Raw genomic sequence first — 20,919 nt, forward strand, 5'->3', positions numbered from 1 at the left:
TTTTATTTTTTTGTCTTAGAATTTTGAATACACCCCCCGCAATACACCCGGTGACTGCTACTTTGTATTTATTTAGGCAGGATTCCCATCCTTCTTGTTTTTGGCTTGTATATGTCAACACACTTTGGGTGTTCTATGAGATTTATGGACTTTAAGCGCTGCATTTTATTTTAAATATTATGCAAATTGTCACCTACAATTTATGCCAGCTGCAGTCTGCAACCTGAGCGCAGTGAAATTCATTTGGCTTATACTTAAATTTGTATGTATGTGTTAAAACAAGGTTGTATGTAGTTATTTACCACTGGTTTAGAAGCCGCTTCAGGTTGTTTCCCTTGTTGCAACAATCTCTTTTTCTGTTCTATATACATTTTTGCCTCTGTCAAATTCAAGAAAAAAGAGAGGATGTAAGTGTATAAAAGTTTAGCCCAGATAACTGTATGTACACCTTTCTTACATATACATTTTAGGCATACATATCTGAACACACATGATCCTACTGAGAGTACCATTCAGCATAGCAGCATCCAACTGCTGCATATTTCATGCGGTCACATTTTGCAGGCTGCTGGACGCTGTACCTGTGCCTCCAGGATGCCTGAAAATGCCTGGATTTGACGACAATGGTCCAAAATGCTCGAGTGCCTTAGGAACACATCTTAAACTTTGTAAAAAAATTGATCATCACCCTTACATTAAAATGCTATTGTGTTGTACTTGATATGCTGCAACCTACTTTAATGTTTATTGAACAGAAACATTAAGAAATATGCATTAGCATAAGCGGACACCATTGGCCTATTCTGCTCTTTATGCCTCATGCACACCAGAACTTCTGTAAATGCTTCTCTCCCAACAGAAGAAAAGCAGCTTCAAAACTTGCCTTAGGCCCCTTTCACACGATCGGACCGTTCAGGTTCGCCTGTCAGTTTTGACGGCGGACCTGAACGGGCGATCCATGTTAGCCTATGGAGCGTCGGATGTCAGCGGAGACATGTCCGCTGACATCCGACCCCGTCCGATCCGCTAAAAGCAGACGTATGGCTCTACGTCCAGATCCGTCGCTGGCGGATCGGATCGGGTGAGATCTGACGAAAACGGACACGCTGTCCGTTTTCGTCCGATCCCTCCATAGGCGGCAGCGGCGCCTGACAAGCCCCTCCCCGCTCAGTGAGCAGAGAGAGACCTGTCATCCGCCGGCTCAGCGGAGATCAACGGACTGATCTCCCGCTGAGCCGGCGGACCGAGGCGGGCTCCGTAGAAACGGAGCCCGCCTCGTGTGAAAGGGGCATTAGGCTGCATTTTTGCAATTGTGTTTAGGCACGTTTAAGTGCGTGCTTTTCTTTCATTGTTCATTATTTTAAAATGGCCATTGAAATGAAACAAATGCGAAATGCGTAAGTGTGTTTACATGTATTTAGGTGCATGAAGCTTTTTTTTTTTTTTTTTCAGCCAAAACACTCCTCTCCTGAAGGCAACATGGAGGGGCATTTAGAGACAGAAAAACAAAAAGCCTCATATGCCTGTAAAACAGGCATTTTTGAGCTCAAGTGTGTATGAGGCCTTAAACACTATCAAGTTAGCTTTGTTTCACAGCTCGTGTAGATTTTTAGTTTTGAACCAACATATTACTTACCATCTATGTGCAGAATTCGGACTCCCCAGTTGCAGGCGTTAGCCAATATGCTGTTTTTTGGAAGAATTTCCTGTTAAAAGAAGCAGAAATAAATGCACACCATTCATGATTGTTATACAATTAGTATCCTGACAATACATGTTGATAAATCTATTCAGATGTTTACATAGACAGGAGCACCAATATTCTGTATAACATGGCCCCTTTCACACATGCTGTCCGATCAGGTCCGTCTGTCTGTTTTTCAGGCGGACCTGATCGGACGCTCCATTCACCTTTATGAAGCGACGGATGTCAGCTGTGACATGTAGGCTGACATCCGCCCCTATCCGATCCACCAAATCAATGACGGAGAACCTACTTTCCATCAGTCTGGCAGATCAGATGGAATCGGATAAAAACTGACAGGTGGATCAGATTTCATCCAATCTCCCCATAGAGGACAGCGGGGCTCTGACAGGTCCGTCTCAGCACAGTGAGCAGAGACGGGCCTGTCATCCGCCTGCTCAGAAGAGATCAATGGATCGTTCCCCACTGAGCAAGTGGAGTCCGTCAAAATGGAAGTGCCCTGTGTGAAAGCGGCCTAACAGATCGGTGCTGCTTCAAGCCTGCAGGGTCAGTATCCCAGGTTTACACTCTGCTCAGGTGCTGGCAAAAAGAGCACACCTTACTCCAAAATGTAATATAGCATACAGATATCACTCCAAATGTAAGGTGACTGAAAAACTGGCTTCAGCTCACATCCCAGACCAGAGGGGCATGATCGATGGGCTGGAATCTGAACTGAAGCCAGTTTTTCATTCATCTTACATTTGAGTTGAATTGTGTGTGCAGCGGTATCTGCACGATATGGAAAATTATAGGCCTCATGCACACAAATGTACTAAAATACTCTTATGAAAGCTGGAGCTTCATGCCATTAAAATCCAGCATAAAAAAAAAAAAAAAAAATGTATGCCCATTTTGGTGCATAGTTACATGCATTTAAATGTGTAAAATCATTCTATTAACTAATATTTATTCTAGACACTAAAATGCATTTACACGTGTTTATAGGCATTTGCGTGCCTATGTGCTCTCCGAACGCTGGTTTGGGACTTTTTTTGCTCTAAAAAACAAACCACCACCATGTGCAAGAGCACATAGGCTAAAATAGAGCTGCATTTAGGAAAAATAATGAAAAATAAAAATGCTTCTAAAAACACTTTTTTCTGCTTGTGTGCATGAGGCCATATCCTCAACTTAACAGTTGCAAAGCGAACATGAAATGCCAAGTTGAACTGGAAACGTATCTTTTTACTACCATTAACCCAATGCTAGTTCACTGAACAAATGCTGGAAAGCCCATATGCAGGCCAATTGCTGCTTAGTTATTATTAGTTATTAGCTCCAGCTGGCAAGCAGAGCAATGAGATGTGGGGCATATTGGAATGTTTACAGAAAGCCCCTTCTCTGATGTGGTAAATTAACCACTTGACGACCGCCTAACGCCGATTTACGTCGGCAAGGTGGCACGGACAGGCAAAATCACGTACATATACGTGATTTGCCTTCCGCGGGTGGGGGGCGGTCGTCTTTTGTCCAGCGGCGATCAGAGGTGAGGGGGAGGCCATCCGTTCGTGGCCCCCCCCTCGCGATCGCCGCCGGCCAATCACATCATTCCTTTGCTGCTGTATGCTAAACAGCAGCAAAGGAAATGATGTCATCTCTCCTCGGCTCGGTAATTTCCGTTCCGGCCCGAGGAGAGAAGACAGGTATGTGAGTGCACTACACTACACATCACAGTAGAACATGCCAGGCACACAAAACAACCCCGATCCCCCCCATCACCCCCCCCCCTGTCACAAACTGACACCAGCAGTTTTTTTTTTTTTTTCTGATTACTGCATTGGTGTCAGTTTGTGACAGTTACAGTGTTGGGACAGTTAGTATTACCCCCCCTTTAGGTCTAGGATACCCCCCTAACCCCCCCTAATAAAGTTTTAACCCCTTGATCACCCCGTCACCAGTGTCGCTAAGCGATCATTTTTCTGATCGCTGTATTAGTGTCGCTGGTGACGCTAGTTAGGGACCTAAATATTTAGGTTCGCCGTCAGCGTTTTATAGCGACAGGGACCCCCATATACTACCGAATAAATGTTTTAACCCCTTGATTGCCCCCTAGTTAACCCTTTCACCACTGATCACCGTATAACTGTTACGGGTGACGCTGGTTAGTTTGTTTATTTTTTATAGTGTCAGGGCACCCGCCGTTTATTACCGAATAAAGGTTTAGCCCCCTGATCGCCCGGCGGTGATATGCGTCGCCCCAGGCAGCATCAGATTAGCGCCAGTACCGCTAACACCCACGCACGCAGCATACACCTCCCTTAGTGGTATAGTATCTGTACGGATCAATATCTGATCCGATCAGATCTATACTAGCGTCCCCAGCAGTTTAGGGTTCCCAAAAACGCAGTGTTAGCGGGATCAGCCCAGATACCTGCTAGCACCTGCGTTTTGCCCCTCCGCCCAGCCCACCCAAGTGCAGTATCGATCGATCACTGTCACTTACAAAACACTAAACGCATAACTGCAGCGTTCGCAGAGTCAGGCATGATCCCTGCGATCGCTAACAGTTTTTTTGGTAGCTTTTTATTGAACTGGCAAGCACCAGCCCCAAGCAGCGTCAGATTAGCGCCAGTACCGCTAACACCCACGCACGCACCGTACACCTCCCTTAGTGGTATAGTATCTGATCGGATCAATATCTGATCCGATCAGATCTATACTAGCGTCCCCAGCAGTTTAGGGTTCCCAAAAACGCAGTGTTAGCGGCATCAGCCCAGATACCTGCTAGCACCTGCATTTTGCCCCTCCGCCCGGCCCAGCCCACCCAAGTGCAGTATCGATCGATCACTGTCACTTACAAAACACTAAATGCATAACTGCAGCGTTCGCAGAGTCAGGCCTGATCCCTGCGATCGCTAACAGTTTTTTTGGTAGCTTTTTATTGAACTGGCAAGCGCCAGCGGCCTAGTACACCCCGGTCGTAGTCAAACCAGCACTGCAGTAACACTTGGTGACGTGGCGAGTCCCATAAGTGCAGTTCAAGCTGGTGAGGTGGCAAGCACAAGTAGTGTCCCGCTGCCACTAAGAAGACAAACACAGGCCCGTCGTGCCCATAGTGCCCTTCCTGCTGCATTCGCCAATCCTAATTGGGAACCCACCGCTTCTGCAGCACCCGTACTTCCCCCATTCACATCCCCAACCAAATGCAGTCGTCTGCATGAGAGGCATTTTCTTTATGTCCTCCCGAGTACCCCTACCCAACGAACCCCCAAAAAAGATGTTGTCTGCAGCAAGCGCGGATATAGGCGTGACACCCGCTATTATTGTCCCTCCTGTCCTGACAATCCTGGTCTTTGCATTGGTGAATGTTTTGAACGCTACCATTCATTAGTTGAGTATTAGCGTAGGGTACAGCATTGCACAGACTAGGCACACTTTCACAGGGTCTCCCAAGATGCCATCGCATTTTGAGAGACCCGAACCTGGAACCGGTTACAGTTATAAAAGTTAGTTACAAAAAAAGTGTAAAAAGAAAAAAAAAAAAAAAATATATAAAATAAAAAAAAATAGTTGTCGTTTTATTGTTCTCTCTCTCTCTCTATTCTCTCTCTCTTGTTCTGCTCTTTTTTACTGTATTCTATTCTGCAATGTTTTATTGTTATTATTTTTTATCATGTTTGCTTTTCAGGTATGCAATTTTTTATACTTTACCGTTTACTGTGCTTTATTGTTAACCATTTTTTTGTCTTCAGGTACGCCATTCACGACTTTGAATGGTTATACCAGAATGATGCCTGCAGGTTTAGGTATCATCTTGGTATCATTCTTTTCAGCCAGCGGTCGGCTTTCGTGTAAAAGCAATCCTAGTGGCTAATTAGCCTCTAGACTGCTTTTACAAGCCGTGGGAGGGAAAGCCCCCCCCCCCACACCGTCTTCCGTGTTTTTCTCTGGCTCTCCTGTCTCAACAGGGAACCTGAGAATGCAGCCGGTGATTCAGCCAGCTGACCATAGAGCTGATCAGAGACCAGAGTGGCTCCAAACATCTCTATGGCCTAAGAAACCGGAAGCTACGAGCATTTTATGACTTAGATTTCGCCGGATGTAAATAGCGCCATTGGGAAATTGGGGAAGCATTTTATCACACCGATCTTGGTGTCATCAGATGCTTTGAGGGCAGAGGAGAGATCTAGGGTCTAATAGACCCCAATTTTTTCAAAAAAAAGAGTACCTGTCACTACCTATTGCTATCATAGGGGATATTTACATTCCCCGAGATAACAATAAAAAATGATTAAAAAAAAAAAAAAAAAAAAAAAAAAAGCACCCCTGTCGCCCCCTGCTCTCGCGCTAAGGCAAACGCAAGCGGCGGTCTGTCGTCAAACGTAAACAGCAATTGCACCGTGCATGTGAGGTATCGCCGCGAAGGTCAGATCGAGGGCAGTAATTTTTGCAGTAGACCTCCTCTGTAAATCTAAAGTGGTAACCTGTAAAGGCTTTTAAAGGCTTTTAAAAATGTATTTATTTTGTTGCCACTGCACGTTTGTGCGCAATTTTAAAGCATGTCATGTTTGGTATCCATGTACTCGGCCTAAGATCATCTTTTTTATTTCATCAAACATTTGGGCAATATAGTGTGTTTTAGTGCATTAAAATTTTAAACAAGTGTGTTTTTTCCCCAAAAAATGCGTTTGAAAAATCGCTGCGCAAATACTGTGTGAAAAAAAAAAATGAAACACCCACCATTTTAATCTGTAGGGCATTTGCTTTAAAAAAATATATAATGTTTGGGGGTTCAAAGTAATTTTTTTGCAAAAAAAAAAATAACTTTTTCATGTAAACAATGAGTGTCAGAAAGGGCTTTGTCTTCAAGTGGTTAGAAGAGTTGGTGATGTGTGACATAAGCTTCTAAATGTTGTGCATAAAATGCCAGGACAGTTCAAAACCCCCCCAAATGACCCCATTTTGGAAAGTAGACACCCCAAGCTACTTGCTGAGAGGCATGTCGAGTCCATGGAATATTTTATATTGCGACACAAGTTGCGGGAAAGAGACAAATTTTTTTTTTTTTTTTTTTGCACAAAGTTGTCACTAAATGATATATTGCTCAAACATGCCATGGGAATATGTGAAATTACACCCCAAAATACATTCTGCTGCTTCTCCTGAGTATGGGGATACCACATGTGTGAGACTTTTTGGGAGCCTAGCCGCGTACGGGACCCCGAAAACCAAGCACCACCTTCAGGCTTTCTAAGGGCGTGAATTTTTGATTTCACTCTTCACTGCCTATCACAGTTTCGGAGGCCATGGAAAGCCCAGGTGGCACAAAACCCCCCCAAATTACCCCATTTTGGAAAGTAGACACCCAAAGCTATTTGCTGAGAGGTATAGTGAGTATTTTGCAGACCTCACTTTTTGTCACAAAGTTTTGAAAATTGAAAAAAAAAAAAAAAAAAAAAAAAAAAAAAGTTTTTTCTTGTCTTTCTTCATTTTCAAAAACAAATGAGAGCTGCAAAATACTCACCATGCCTCTCAGCAAATAGCTTGGGGTGTCTACTTTCCAAAATGGGGTCATTTGGGGGGGTTTTGTGCCACCTGGGCATTCCATGGCCTCCGAAACTAGGCAGTGAAGAGTGAAATCAAAAATTTACACCCTTAGAAATCCTGAAGGCGGTGCTTGGTTTTCGGGGCCCCGTACGCGTCTAAGCTCCCAAAAAGTCCCACACATGTGGTATCCCTATACTCAGGAGAAGCAGCTGAATGTATTTTGGGGTGCAATTCCACATAGGCCCATGGCCTGTGTGAGCAATATATCATTTAGTGACAACTTTTTGTAAATATTTTTTTTTTTTTTTTTTGTCATTATTCAATCACTTGGGACAAAAAAAATAAATATTCAATGGGTTCAACATGCCTCTCAGCAATTTCCTTGGGGTGTCTACTTTCCAAAATGGGGTCATTTGGGGGGGTTTTGTACTGCCCTGCCATTTTAGCACCTCAAGAAATGACATAGGCAGTCATAAACTAAAAGCTGTGTAAATTACAGAAAATGTACCCTAGTTTGTAGACGCTATAACTTTTGCGCAAACCAATAAATATACGCTTATTGACATTTTTTTTACCAAAGACATGTGGCCGAATACATTTTGGCCTAAATGTATGACTAAAATTTAGTTTATTGGATTTTTTTTATAACAAAAAGTAGAAAATATCATTTTTTTTCAAAATTTTCGGTCTTTTTCCGTTTATAGCGCAAAAAATAAAAACTGCAGAGGTGATCAAATACCATCAAAAGAAAGCTCTATTTGTGGGAAGAAAAGGACGCAAATTTCGTTTGGGTACAGCATTGCATGACCGCGCAATTAGCAGTTAAAGCGACGCAGTGCCAAATTGGAAAAAGACCTCTGGTCCTTAGGCAGCATAATGGTCCGGGGCTCAAGTGGTTAAAGTTTCAGAACAAATGCACTTGTTTCCCTGCAAAGGTAAAGCATAATGGGCTACTATGCATTGCATAGAAGCCCATTATGTGTCAATTACCTGACACAGGAGCCTGCGATGTCACCGCTGTCCCCTCTGCTACGGAGCGTCCATCTTCTTTCCGGGTATCGTGGCTCCAGCGCTGCGATTGGCCGGAACCGCGATGTCACTCCCGCGCATGCAGCCGCCACTAACAGCATATCGCCGTTAGCAGCGGCATGCTCAGTTTTGTTATTAGACTAGACTTTGCCAGGGGCCTTTTATATGCTCACTTTTTTATTGTTCTTTCCCACAGAGGTTGAAAACTAGTAACTATTGCTATTAAGTACAGAGAAAGAATGCAATTATTGTACACTAGACCAGCATTTAAAGCCGAATAAAAAAAAAAAAAAAAAAAAAAAAAAAAAAAAATTTAAAAACTGCCGACAGGCAGGTTTCTACTGCAAAGACGTAAATGCGGCGAACATCGGGATGATTTAACGCTGATGCACATGTGCATGAGCTGTAGCATCACAGGCTAGTCAATCAAGATCGCCAAAGATGCCGCACCTGGAAAAAGACTGATGAGCGATGACATCAGCAGTGATGGAGCACAGAGTTTGGGGGTGGGGTTCCATGAGGGGGTCCCTTTGATGGCCAAATCTGCTAAGTGCAAATATGTTGTGTACACTTTTTTGGCTAAAGCTCTGAGCATCAAGTGTGAAGTTGAATTCCTATTTAAGCACCGAGGGCTCCCTTTTCTGTATTCTTACATCACACTGCTTGTCTGCCTATTGCTCAGGCATGAGATAAAGCAGATCGGTTTAGGTTTCTCCCCTTTCAACAAGTAATTTTTAACTGCATTTTCTATTAAAAAAAGGTTCCGATGGCTTGGTTCACATATATGTGAATTGGATGAGTTTTAAACAGCATCCAATTCACATACAGGGAGGGAAAAAAAAAAAAAAAAAAAAAGTATTTGATCCCCTGCTGATTGTGTACGTTTGTCCACTGACAAAGAAATTATCAGTCTAGAATTTTAATGGTGAGAGACAGAACAACAAAAATATCCAGAAAAACGCATTTAAAAAAAAAGTTATAAATTGCATTTTAATGAGTGAAATAAGCATTTGACCCCTTTGCAAGACATGACTTAGTACTTGGTGGCAAAACCCTTGTTGGCAATCACAGAGGTCAGACGTTTCTTATAGTTGGCCACCAGGTTTGCAAACATCTCAGGAAGGATTTTGTCCCACTCTTTGCAGATCCTCCTTAAAGCATTAAGGTTTCGAGGCTGACGTTTGGTAACTCAAAACTTCAGCTTCCTCCACATATTTTCTATGGGATTAAAGTATGGAGACTGGCTAGGCCACTCCAGAACCTTAATGTGCGTCTTCTTGACTTCTTTGTTGCCTTGGCCATGTGTTTTGGGTCATTGTCATGATGGAATACCCATCCACAACCCATTTTCTCTGCCCTGACTGAGGGAAGGAGGTTCTCACCCAAGATTTGACGGTACATGGCCCAGTCTATTGTCCCTTTGATGCAGTGAAGTTGTCCTGTCCCACTAGCAGAAACCCTCCCCAAAGCATAATGTTTCCACCTCCATGTTTGATGGTGGGGATGGTGTTCTTGAAGTCATGGGCAGCATTCCTCCTCCTCCAAACACGGTGAGTTGAGTTGATGCAAAAGAGCTTGATTTTTGGTTGATCGGACCACAACACTTTCAACCAGTTCTCCTCTGAATCATTCAGATGTTCATTAGCAAACTTCAGACGGGCCTGTACATGTGCTTTCTTGAGCAGCGGGACCTTGCAGGCACTGCAGGATTTCAGTCCTTTATGGCGTAGTGTGTTACCAATTGTTTTCTTGGTGACTATGGTCCCAGCTGCCTTGAGATCATTGACAAGATTCTTCCGTGTAGTTCTGAGCCAATTCCTCAATGTTCTCATCATCACTAAAACTCCACGGAGGTGAGATCTTGCATGGAGCCCCAGACCGAGGGAGATTGACAGCTATTTTGTGTTTCTTCCATTTGCGAATAATCGCACCAACTGATGTCACCCTCTCACCAAGCTGTTTGGCGATGGTCTTGTAGCCCATTTCAGCCTTGTGTAGGTCTACAATCTTGTTCCTGACATCCTTGGACAGCTCTTTGGTCTTGGCCATGGTGGAGAGATTGAAATCGGATTGATTGCTTCTCTGGACAGGTGTTTTTTTTATACAGGTAACAAGCTGAGATTAGGAGCACTCTCTTTAAGAGAATGCTTCAAATCTCAGCTCGTTATCTGTATAGAAGACACCTGGGAGACATAACTATTGCTGATTGATAGGGGATCAAATACTTATAAATTAATTTGCATTTTAGTGAAATAACTTTTTTTGAAATGCGTTTTTTGGATATTTGTTATGCTGTCTATCACCGTTAAAATAAACCTACCGTTAAAATTATAGACTGATCATTTTTTTGTCAGTGGGCAAACGTACAAAATAAGCCGGGGATCAAACGGTGGCTGCAGTGCAGTTTTAAAAAAGGGGCCCGTAAGATTTTGTGCCCAGTTCAGGTCCAATTTCAGTTAAAAATTTGCACCTGAACCAGTAAATGGAACCACACCGAACGCTCGCACTGCCACCGCATTTGTGTGAACCCAGTCTAACACAATCCTAAAAACTTATCCTATACATTTTTACTGACCCAATACTGTGAAGGGCTGTCCATACAAATGTGTGGAGGAAAAAGAAAGCTTCGACACAAGTTTTCATTCAAGTATGATTACAACAGCAAGGCTTTCAGTGAAAAATGCCAGGCTGTAGCTGGTGAATAGTTTGAATCTACTCATAAATGGAGGTGTCCTATCTGACCACTTCAGCGCCCAGCATTTCACTTAGCAGTGGATTTATGGACTTCTGTACTTTTTACATGTTGGGAGTCATTTTTCTTCTTTTTGTCACTTAGTAACTGTTAAAAAAGTGCATGCAGAGTGAATCTAGAATAGCAATCATTCAAATAAGCTGTGGACTCACCTGTTGCTTAATAACCTTTTTAAGTAAAGACTTTCCACGGCTGACATCATCCTATAAAATCAATTTTAAAATACGCAAGATTTAGAAAAGCACCAAGAAATTGTTCTAGTCTCAAACCTAAATAATTTCATGAACAAATTGCAGCCAAACATTTAGCTATACAAAATAAGAATACCATATAACAGGGGTCTCCAAACTTTCTAAACAAAGGGCCAGTTGTTGGTATCAGTGGATGAAATGGTGCCCCAAGGGCCAGGAAAAAGCAATCAAAGGGCTGCAGTTTGGAGACCAATGTTGTATATGTTTAGAATTGTGGGAGTTTTCCTTTAGTGGTCATTTAAAAAAGCATAACAGTAAATGGTTATGGATAAATGACAATGGCCCACAGTAAGATCTCAGCCTTCAATTTACTGTAGCTCACACAGCTGAAATGATTTTTCAGGTTCTAAATAATGCAAGTGCATTTGTTGTGACTAAACTTTTATGAAACTATCAAAATATCTGTATCATACCTTTTCTGGTTTCTTACTGGAGCCTCCTTCCTGGATTCCTCCCCGACGACTTCCTGGCCGAGCTGAACTACTTCCTGCATTCGGCGCAGGCTCAGGACTTGACAGGGAACATGAATACTTTAATGACTTTGTGCACTTTGCCTCCTTTTTACTAGTAATCAGATATTTTATTTCTTTGCTGAGAAAACCTTCAACCGTCTGAAAAATTGAGAGGAGGCAAAAATAAATGGGGAAGGGTAAAAATTATTTGCTGCCGCATACATAAATGTCTAAACCTGACCCCGTTTCTCCACAGACCTTCTATTAAGATTTCTTCATAAACCCAGGGCCTGGAGCTTTAACCTCCTCGCGTTCGCGCTATAGCCGAATGACGTCTACAGCGCGGACCTACATTGCTGGGACGCCGTCATATGACGTCCTGCCCTTTGCAAGCCCCTTGTGGTCACCGGGTCAATGAGACTCGGCTGATCACGGCCCCATACCACGCTATCAGCTGTTAGCCAATGACAGCTGATCACATTATGTAAACAGAAGATCGGTAATTGTTTTGTTTTTTGGTCCGGCTGCACCTGGAGTATGCTGTCCAGTTCTGGGCACCAGTCCTCAGGAAGGATGTACTGGAAATGGAGCGAGTACAAAGAAGGGCAACAAAGCTAATAAAGGGTCTGGAGGACATTAGTTATGAAGAAAGGTTGCGAGCACTGAACTTATTCTCTATGGAGAAGAGACGCTTGAGAGGGGATGATTTCAATTTACAAATACCATACTGGTGACCCCACAATAGGGATAAAACTTTTTTGCGGAAGACTGTTTAACAAGACACATGCCCACTCATTAAAATTGGAAGAAAAGAGGTTTAACCTTAAACTACGTAGAGGGTTCTTTACTGTAAGAGCGGCAAGGATGCGGTGGTCTCAGCGGGGAGCATCGATAGTGTCAAAAAACTATTAGATAAGCACCTGAACGACCGCAACATACAGGTATATACAACGTAATACTGACATATAATCACACACATAGGTTGGACTTGAGTCTTTTTTCGACCTCACCTACTATGCATCTGAGGGCTATATTCACATAGATGTAATCATTTTACTGATCTTATTCTGCATGTTTTTTTTCTACCACAAAAGTTTGTGTAATGATCAGTAAATGCTTGCGTAAAACGGTCTTGTTTTTTTCCTCCAAAAAGCTGCATCTGGCACACATGTATACGAATGTCCTCAAACACAGATTTCTGGATTTTGTTACACGAATCTGAATGCAGTGCATGTTTACGACCCTGTGCGAGTGTCTCCATTGAAAACAACGCAGCTGCGTTCAGATATGTAAATAAAGAGAAACACTAGCAAATGCGTTTTTTATGGCTGTGTGAATTGAGCCATATTCAGATCAGAAAAAAAAAAAAAAAAAAAAAAAACCCACAGGTGCAGAAACGGTTTCTTTATTGCCAAAACTTTAAACATCTGCAATGTAAGAAGCAAACTTACCCCTCCTAAGTCTTTAATATCCTTTTCTAACTTTTCAGATACGAGTTTTGAAGTGATATCCAAGTAGAAGACTCTACCAGCCAAAGGTTTATCTGTGGCACCCTTTTCCAGGGGTCGTTTCACTGCCGGCCGAGCAGGCTTCATTTTCACACCTCTCCCTTGTGTTCCCCCTTCTGTGTAAAGCAATGTACACACATTTACATGAGAAATTTAGCAGGCTAGTATTGGAAAAATAAAAATTCTACAAAAAGTTCAATTACTGCAAGTCACATTTACTCCTGCAAGGTCTACTTTCCAGAAGAAACTACCACTGTACCCCTAACATGATCTCCTCACATTAAATATCCACTGACTGGGTGACTGCTCCTGCTTTATTCAAGTGAATGCAAGCACAAGGCCTCATGCACACAGGACATTTTAAACTTCGCTTTTAGAGGCTTTTTTTCTTCTGCCTCTAAACGCCACTCAATATTATGTATCCATGCACACATACGAGTTTAAAGGTAGGGGTGCTTAGAGAAAAAAAAAAAAAAGAGGACTTAGCGCTAACGCATTAAGGAAAAGAAAATTCCAGCATCAAAACACTTGACGCGCCCAAAATCACTTTAGCGCTTGGACATTCATTCATTCCAATAGCCAGAATAAATTATTACTCTGGCCGAAGTAAATGGAATAGATGCACAAACTGCTGACGCACCTTAAAACATTTGCAAAACTGTCCTTTCAGAGCATTTTTACCACCGCTTGTTCCTCCCTGGAGCATAGTCATCAGGGGAAGGAAAAAAAAAAAAAAGTGCTGTATGCATGGGGCCTAAATGTTATAAAGTGTTAATATCAGTTACAGAGGAAGGATAAAGGGTAAAACAATGCAGGTCAGTCCAGTGTTGCTAACAAAACCAAGACATTGGTCATATTACTTTTGCTGAAGCAAAGGATCAGACAATCTGAACTCTGACTCTCCCTTTAGCAAGGATTACTCAACCAATTCCCTAAACTTTCAAATGTGGAAATAACTGGAGGGAGTCTGGAGCAGCATTTTCTTCAGGAAAGACAAGCCCCTTTATTACCCCATATCCACCATGCAAGACTGTAATCATAAACTTAATGTTACCATTTAAGGCTGCATTCACACCTGAGCATTTCAAAGTCGCGCGTTTTTACCGCGATTTTGTACAGGTCAAAAGGTCACCAATGTAAAAAGCAGAAAACCGCTTGTAATCTGCCCCAAAGAAGCTCATGTTCTTTTAAGCTTAAGGTTTTTTTTCAGGCATTTTTGCTTCCGGTGGCAAAACGCTCAGATGTGAACAGGTCCCATGAAATGAATGTGATTATGCTTGTTGGGCATTTTTCAGGCATATTCTCTCAATCCCCTAGCTCAGGGGTCTCCAAACGATGGCCCTCCAGTTGTTCAGGAACTATAATTGCCATCATGCCTAGTCATATCTGAATGTCAGAGTTTTGCACTGCCTCAAGGGACGTGTAGTTCCACAACAATTGGAGGCCCATAGTTTGGAGATACCTGCCCTAGATGAACACATTTGTCTGCTTATTACAATTCTATGCTGGTAGAGCAGTAAATCTGTAAAAGTAAATTATAGTGTAGCGTATATTTAAAGTGGCTCCACCCAAGAGGGGAAGTTCAGGGGATACCTAGTTTTGAGAGGTAGGTGATCCGAGAGGAAGTTCTGCTCCCCCCCCCCCCGTCTTCTGGGCTATGTCACAGGTCCAAGACGACTGCCGGACCATTCAGCAGGCGCAGCGGGCACCTGGCTGTGAAGCTGCAAGCGGTCACAGACTTGTGCCCACCGTGGGGATGACAGCACCGGGGAGAGAAGACAGGGAGAAGGGACAGCACATGTGGATCCTGGGACAGGTGACTGTTTATTAAAAGTCAGCAGCTACCGTTTTTTGTAGGTGTGGACGTTACTTTTTTTTTGGGGGTGGGTATCTAAGATACACTGTACAATTTATTTTAGAAATACCATCAGCTAGGGAGCATAAGGGTGTACCATATTGGGTACAATTTGAGAATATTGTTTAGGTTTGTTCTCATATAGATTGGGCAAATCTTTATTGTACAATCCAAAATGTATAGATTATGATCATTTGCTCTACAAAAGGGCATTTTTTCCAACATGTAATTCCACTTACTGCTTCGCTGCATCTTGGATTGCAAGTTCACATTATTTGTTTTCGGTGCTGCGGGGGATAACTGTATAAAAAAAAAAAAAAAAAAAAAAAAAAAAAAAAAAAAAAACATTGTAGCGATTGACAATGTATGTGTACACAGACATTCAACATAATCTTCAGCAAAAAAACTACAACTGCCTGCCTGACCACAGCGTTCACCACAATGTAAGCTGAGCTGTGCATGTGCAGCTCAGCTTACAGCCGAAGGCCTGATCCTGTGTGCCAGGATGTCTAGTGCCTGAGAATGATGTCATCCTGCGCCGGTCAATGAAGACACTTGAAAACGGGCACACAAGAGAAGATACCGTTGCCAAGAGAGACCGTTGGAAAGGCGAGAATCTCTGCCTTTAGTTCCGCATTAAAGTGGAAGTAAATTTCATTGGTAAGGGGGGATCTTTTGCCATAAACTGAAAGTGTGAACAGCACACATCTACCTCCTTCTGTGCTGTCCTCTAGGAACAGATCCAGATAGCGGTCACTGCTGCACCCCCACCATCTCTGCCACCAATTCTTCCAGGTCTCGCAGTGATCCTATTCTACCATTGGGCAGACACTGGTGATGTAACGCCTGTGCTCCTGGCACTGACCCCATTCCCAGCATCTATAAGAGCTGAAAATGTACACTGCATGGAGCATGCCCCATACATTATATACAGAAAAAAAATGCTGGGAGAAGAGACATTGCATTAGAGCTGCATGATTAATCAACAAGAATAGTTGCGATCTTGACAGAAGTGTTTCACGATTCGTGCTATGCAAAGAATTCTCTCTGCTCTTCTGAAGCCACAGCCATCAAAAGAAAGTAAGAAAAAAAAAAAAACGGGTAGTCTGCCAAGAATCACAACATTCTTTAGCAGTGGAACTGAAGTATAAACATTGTAACAATTTGTCAAAGGAATAGACTTCCTGTGTAAGTGAGAAAAGTTTAACTTAAACACTAAACCTTTTTCTGACATTTGTTGGTTTCAAGTTAAAATATTTTTTTTTTTTGCTAGAAAAAAAAAAAAAAAAAAAAAAACTTAGAACCCCCAAACACACACACACACATATATATATATTTTTTAGTAGGGACCCTAGAGAATAAAATGGTGGTTGTTGCAATATTTTAGGTCACACTGTATTTGCACAGCGGTCTTTCAAATGCAATTTTTTTGGAAAAAAATACATTTAATAAAAAAAAAAAAAAAAAAAAAAAAAAAAAAAAACAAAACTAACCAGTAAAGTTAGCCCAATTTTTTTTTTTTTGTAGAATGTGAAAGATTTTACGTTGCGAGAATCGTGATCTTTTTATTCTAAGCAAAAAAATCATGAGTCTCATTTTGGCCAAAATCGTGCAGCTCTACATTGCATGTGGCATTCTGCCAAAAATCTCTACCATTAAGCAATCTTTATTTATTTTTTTTAGTTAAATTTTGCTGTAAACTCCTCTCCCCCCCAAAAGAAAAACAAAAAACAACCCCATCACATTGCAGCTTACCAGTCCTTAGGGGAGGGGGGCTGAAGTACAGTATGTTAAAGCCTTTTTTTTTTGCACATTAATCTGCACTGTGTTAGTAGCCCATTCAAAATTAATAAGATGGCATGCGACCCAGAAATCAGACCTGCACCTGTTTTTAGCAGTGTACTGCAATGTATGATAGTGCAGCATCACCCCATGTGCACTGCTGTTGACATGGGGCATTAGAACACCATTCAGAATGAATTGCCCTGCAGCGCACCACTGCCAATAGCATGCAGTCCTGCCCACTGCAATATTGTTGCAGGAGAACTTGCATTATGGTAACATGCACAAACGGGAACGGGGGCATGGTTTTCTTTTATCTTCACTTGATGATCCTGGCAGCAACACACTTCCTGTCCTAGGGTGACAACTCTCTTACTGTCCTGCATCTATTGGAGAAGCAGTATGATCACGCTAGGACAGGAAGATGATGTTAAGATCTACAGAATACCTCACCCTCTAGATAACACATAGGAAAGGTGTACTGAGGTCAATAGAGAAAGCTGGGTTCAATGCGATCCGATAACAGTCAGCAAAGAGCACACACAGTTACCAGCTCACTAGATTTCTGTCTGGATATAAAACATTTTCAATAGTTTAACAGACCAAAAAGGAACAAAGAACAGAAGCTTTGTTAGGGGTGTGATGAGGACATAAATGTGCATGGGGGTACTATGGGGGGGAATAAATCATTTATAAAATAAGATTTTTTTCGGCCCATGAATTTGTGTAAAATGTACATCTTTTGCAGGCCCATCACCCAGATGTGGGGAACGGTACTCGTCAAAAACAAGTACCCATTCCCCCCCCCACTCCCCCCTGAAAGGTGTCACATGTGTCACCAGAGGGGGAGACGCATAGGCAGAAGCTCCACTTTTGAGTGGAACTCCGCTTTAACATGAATCGGGAAAATTCTGTATTAAAGTGGTATTCTCATTATAAAAAAAAAAAATAACAGTAAGCAGCTACAAATAATCAGACACTTACCCGTCCCATGGTCCAGCGATGCGGGAGATCGAAGTCCCACTTGTCTCCCCCTCCATTTGGCAGCGCTGGCATTATAACTGTGGGCGCCCAGCTGTGGCTTCACAGCCAGGCGCCCACTGCGCTTGCGCGAGCGGCGCCGCGCTCTGTGATTGGCCGCGCAATCATCTGGGACCTGTCACGTGTCCCAGATGATTGACAAGAGGGAGGGGGAGAGGTGAGCCATTCCTGCGCCGAGGGGAAGTGATGTCAAGAGCCCAGGCAGGCACTCCCTAGTAACAGCCATTTAGAGGTGAGTAACAAAAAAAATTTTTCCAAGGTTTTTTTTTTTTTTTTTAGGCACATTTCGTGAATTTTTTTTTTTTTTTTTTTTAATTTGGGTGGAACACCAATTTAAGTGTGTGCGTGTGTGTGAATCACCATTTTGCAATGATTGAGCAGCTCTAATACGCAATAATAATTAACCCTGATCACATGACAGCCGTGATTGGCTGTCACGTGATCCAAAAAGCTTTCAGTTACGCACCGTTAACTGTAGTGGGAGAGCTTTCGGCGCCGCTGTATCGGCTGCAATTAAAGCAAATATGCAGGCTCTTGGCGCCAAGGACCAGTCGCTGAGAGGCCGCAGATTTACGTGCAGCCGGCGCCAAGGGGTTAATAAATGAATATTAAAGTGGAGTTCTGCTTAAAAAAAAAAAAAAGAAATTATTAAAAGTCAGCAGCTACAAATACTGCAGCTGCTGACTTAATAAATTGGACACTTACCTGTCCCAGGATCCAGCGAAGCGGGGGGGGGGGGACGGGGGACGAAGCCCCGCTTGTCTCCCCCTCTCTGCGGCGCCGGCATGGTCACTGTGGGTGTGGCGCGCTGTGACTGGCCGGGCAATCGTCTGGGACCTGTCACGTGTCTCAGATGATTGCAGAGAGAGAGGGGGGGGGGCTTGCCTCCGGTGCCGTGGGAGGAAGTGGGAGCTCGAACCCTCTAAAGTGAAGGTTTCTGCTCCCCCCCCCAAAAAAAATGACATGCCAAACGTGGCATGTCAGGGGGCGACCTTCCCTTAAAGCGGAAGTTCCATTTTTGGGTGGAACTCCGCTTTAAATTAATTTTTTTGCTCAAGTTTGGGCGTTTATGTGTTTTATTATACAAGGATTAGGAGTTAATGTATGCATTACATATTAATTTTATTCTGAATTTTACATTAATTTTTTACTACTTTAAAAAAAAAAAAAAAATAATAATATGAATTTGAGCAGAAAAACGCAGCAACAAAAACGCAGCAATCCACACAAAAACGCGGAGGTGTGAATCACCCCTCATGTGTCTGTATGTGATTTTGGGGGGGGGGGGGTAGGATTGGTAAACACTCCTCAGTCATGGTGTGAGACATGGAAGGACATGACAGGACAGGACCAGGGATGCTGCAACCCTCCACACAGGATCTTGAGATCTCCAGAACAGCCAATCACACTTCTGTGATGGAAAACAAAGCAGCACACAGGAGGAGGGGGTCAGTCATTGCCATGGAGACAACCACATCACTGAGTGCAGAAAGAGAGGGGACTGAAGAGAAGAAGAATGTGTTGTCACCTCCAGAGGGCGAGGAGGGCGGAGGGCGGAGGGCGGCGGCCCCCACCCGGTGTTTCCATGGTGTGGCGCACTACAAGTCCCAGCCTATGTGAATGTATAGCACAGGACAGTAGGCCCTGCTTGCTGACACCCCATGGAGGGTCGTCGTCGTCCCCCCCAGTCCAGGGATAGGCCCACTCCTTCCCCGGTGCCCCCACTCACCGGCCTCCCGCTCAGAGCCGCCTTCCCCCGGCTTTCCGTCACTTCCCGGCGCTGCGCCAGTTCTCCGCGTCCGCCGCTCACCCCGAGGTTTGATTTCCCGCCTTCTTCCCCACAGACCCCGCCCACCGAGCCCGGGAAACGCAGCGCGGCGTCCGGAACTGCAGATTCCACACAGAGCCCTGACCCCCTGATAATGAATAAAATATAGATTTATCAATAACATATTTTATTATATTTTATAAAATATATATATAGATAATAGTTACATATGCAGATCCCTGACACTGATATCCAGATAATGAATTAAAATGTATATTTATACACACACACCGGAGAAAAAGTATTTGCCCCTTTCTGTTTTTTTTTTTTTTGCATATTTGTCACACTTAAATGACTCAGATAAATTTTATTATAACACAAAGATAACCCGAGTAAATACAAAATGCAGTTTTTAAATGATGGTTTCATTTATTAAGGTAAAAAAAGCTGTCCAAACCAGCCTGGCTTTATGTGAAAAAGTAATTGCCCCCTAAACCTAATAACTGGTTGCACCACCCTTGGCGGCAACAACTACAATCAGGCGTTTGCGATAACTGGCAATAAGTATTCCACATTGCTGTGGAGCAATTTTGGCCCACTCTTCTTTGCAGAATTGTTTCCTACATGAACGGCCTGTGGAAGGTCATGATACAGTATCTCAATTAGATTTAAGCCCGGGCTTTGACTAGGCCACTCCAAAACCTAAATTTTGCTTTGTTTGAACCGTTTGGAGGTGGACTTGCTGTTGTGTTTCAGATCATTGTCCTGCTCAGGGGCGTTACTAGGTGGCAAAAAGACCAGGGGCTTCAGCCCGAAGTCCAAGGCCGGCACGGGGGGGGGGGGGGGGGGTAGTGCGTGGGACTTCAGTGGCACAGGGTTTTTGGATGGGTGGTGTGGTTGTGTGGCAGGGGGTAAGCTCACTTGCTGGTTGCTGCCTGGCTTACCAGTGCCCATCAATGCTGACCACTAAACTGACCTACCTGACCTACATACACTGACCTACCTGACCTACACACACTGACCTACATACACTGACCTACCTGACCTACACACACTGATCTACACACACTGACCTACATACACTGACCTACCTGACCTACACACACCGACCTACCTGACCTACGCACACTGACCTACCTGACCTACATACACTGAACTACATACACTGACCTTCCTGATCTACATACACTGACCTACCTGACATACACTCACTGACCTACCCTATATACACTGACCTACCTGACACA

The 20,919-nt window shown here is 43.3% G+C and overlaps 1 protein-coding gene across 3 annotated transcripts in view; it reads right to left on the bottom strand.

The window, feature by feature from the left end:
- Positions 1 to 19,808, bottom strand: part of DBF4 (DBF4-CDC7 kinase regulatory subunit) — a 37,587-nt gene extending 17,779 nt beyond the window's left edge. The window contains exons 1-7 of one of the 3 annotated variants that reach the window (XM_073629673.1): positions 19,634 to 19,808; positions 15,321 to 15,381; positions 13,170 to 13,342; positions 11,680 to 11,877; positions 11,168 to 11,218; positions 1,637 to 1,706; positions 303 to 379 (exon numbers count right to left, since the gene is read on the bottom strand). In XM_073629673.1, the coding sequence (XP_073485774.1) occupies positions 303 to 379; positions 1,637 to 1,706; positions 11,168 to 11,218; positions 11,680 to 11,877; positions 13,170 to 13,342; positions 15,321 to 15,333 (582 nt within the window). In that variant the 5' untranslated portion in view covers positions 15,334 to 15,381; positions 19,634 to 19,808. The remainder of the gene's footprint in view (positions 1 to 302; positions 380 to 1,636; positions 1,707 to 11,167; positions 11,219 to 11,679; positions 11,878 to 13,169; positions 13,343 to 15,320; positions 15,382 to 19,633) is intronic. The other 2 variants (XM_073629672.1, XM_073629674.1) reach the window with 2 other exon arrangements.
- Between the last annotated feature and the right edge of the window lie 1,111 nt (positions 19,809 to 20,919).

Source organism: Aquarana catesbeiana, linkage group LG05, assembly GCF_042186555.1.
Source record: "Aquarana catesbeiana isolate 2022-GZ linkage group LG05, ASM4218655v1, whole genome shotgun sequence".
NCBI classification, from domain to species: domain Eukaryota; kingdom Metazoa; phylum Chordata; class Amphibia; order Anura; family Ranidae; genus Aquarana; species Aquarana catesbeiana.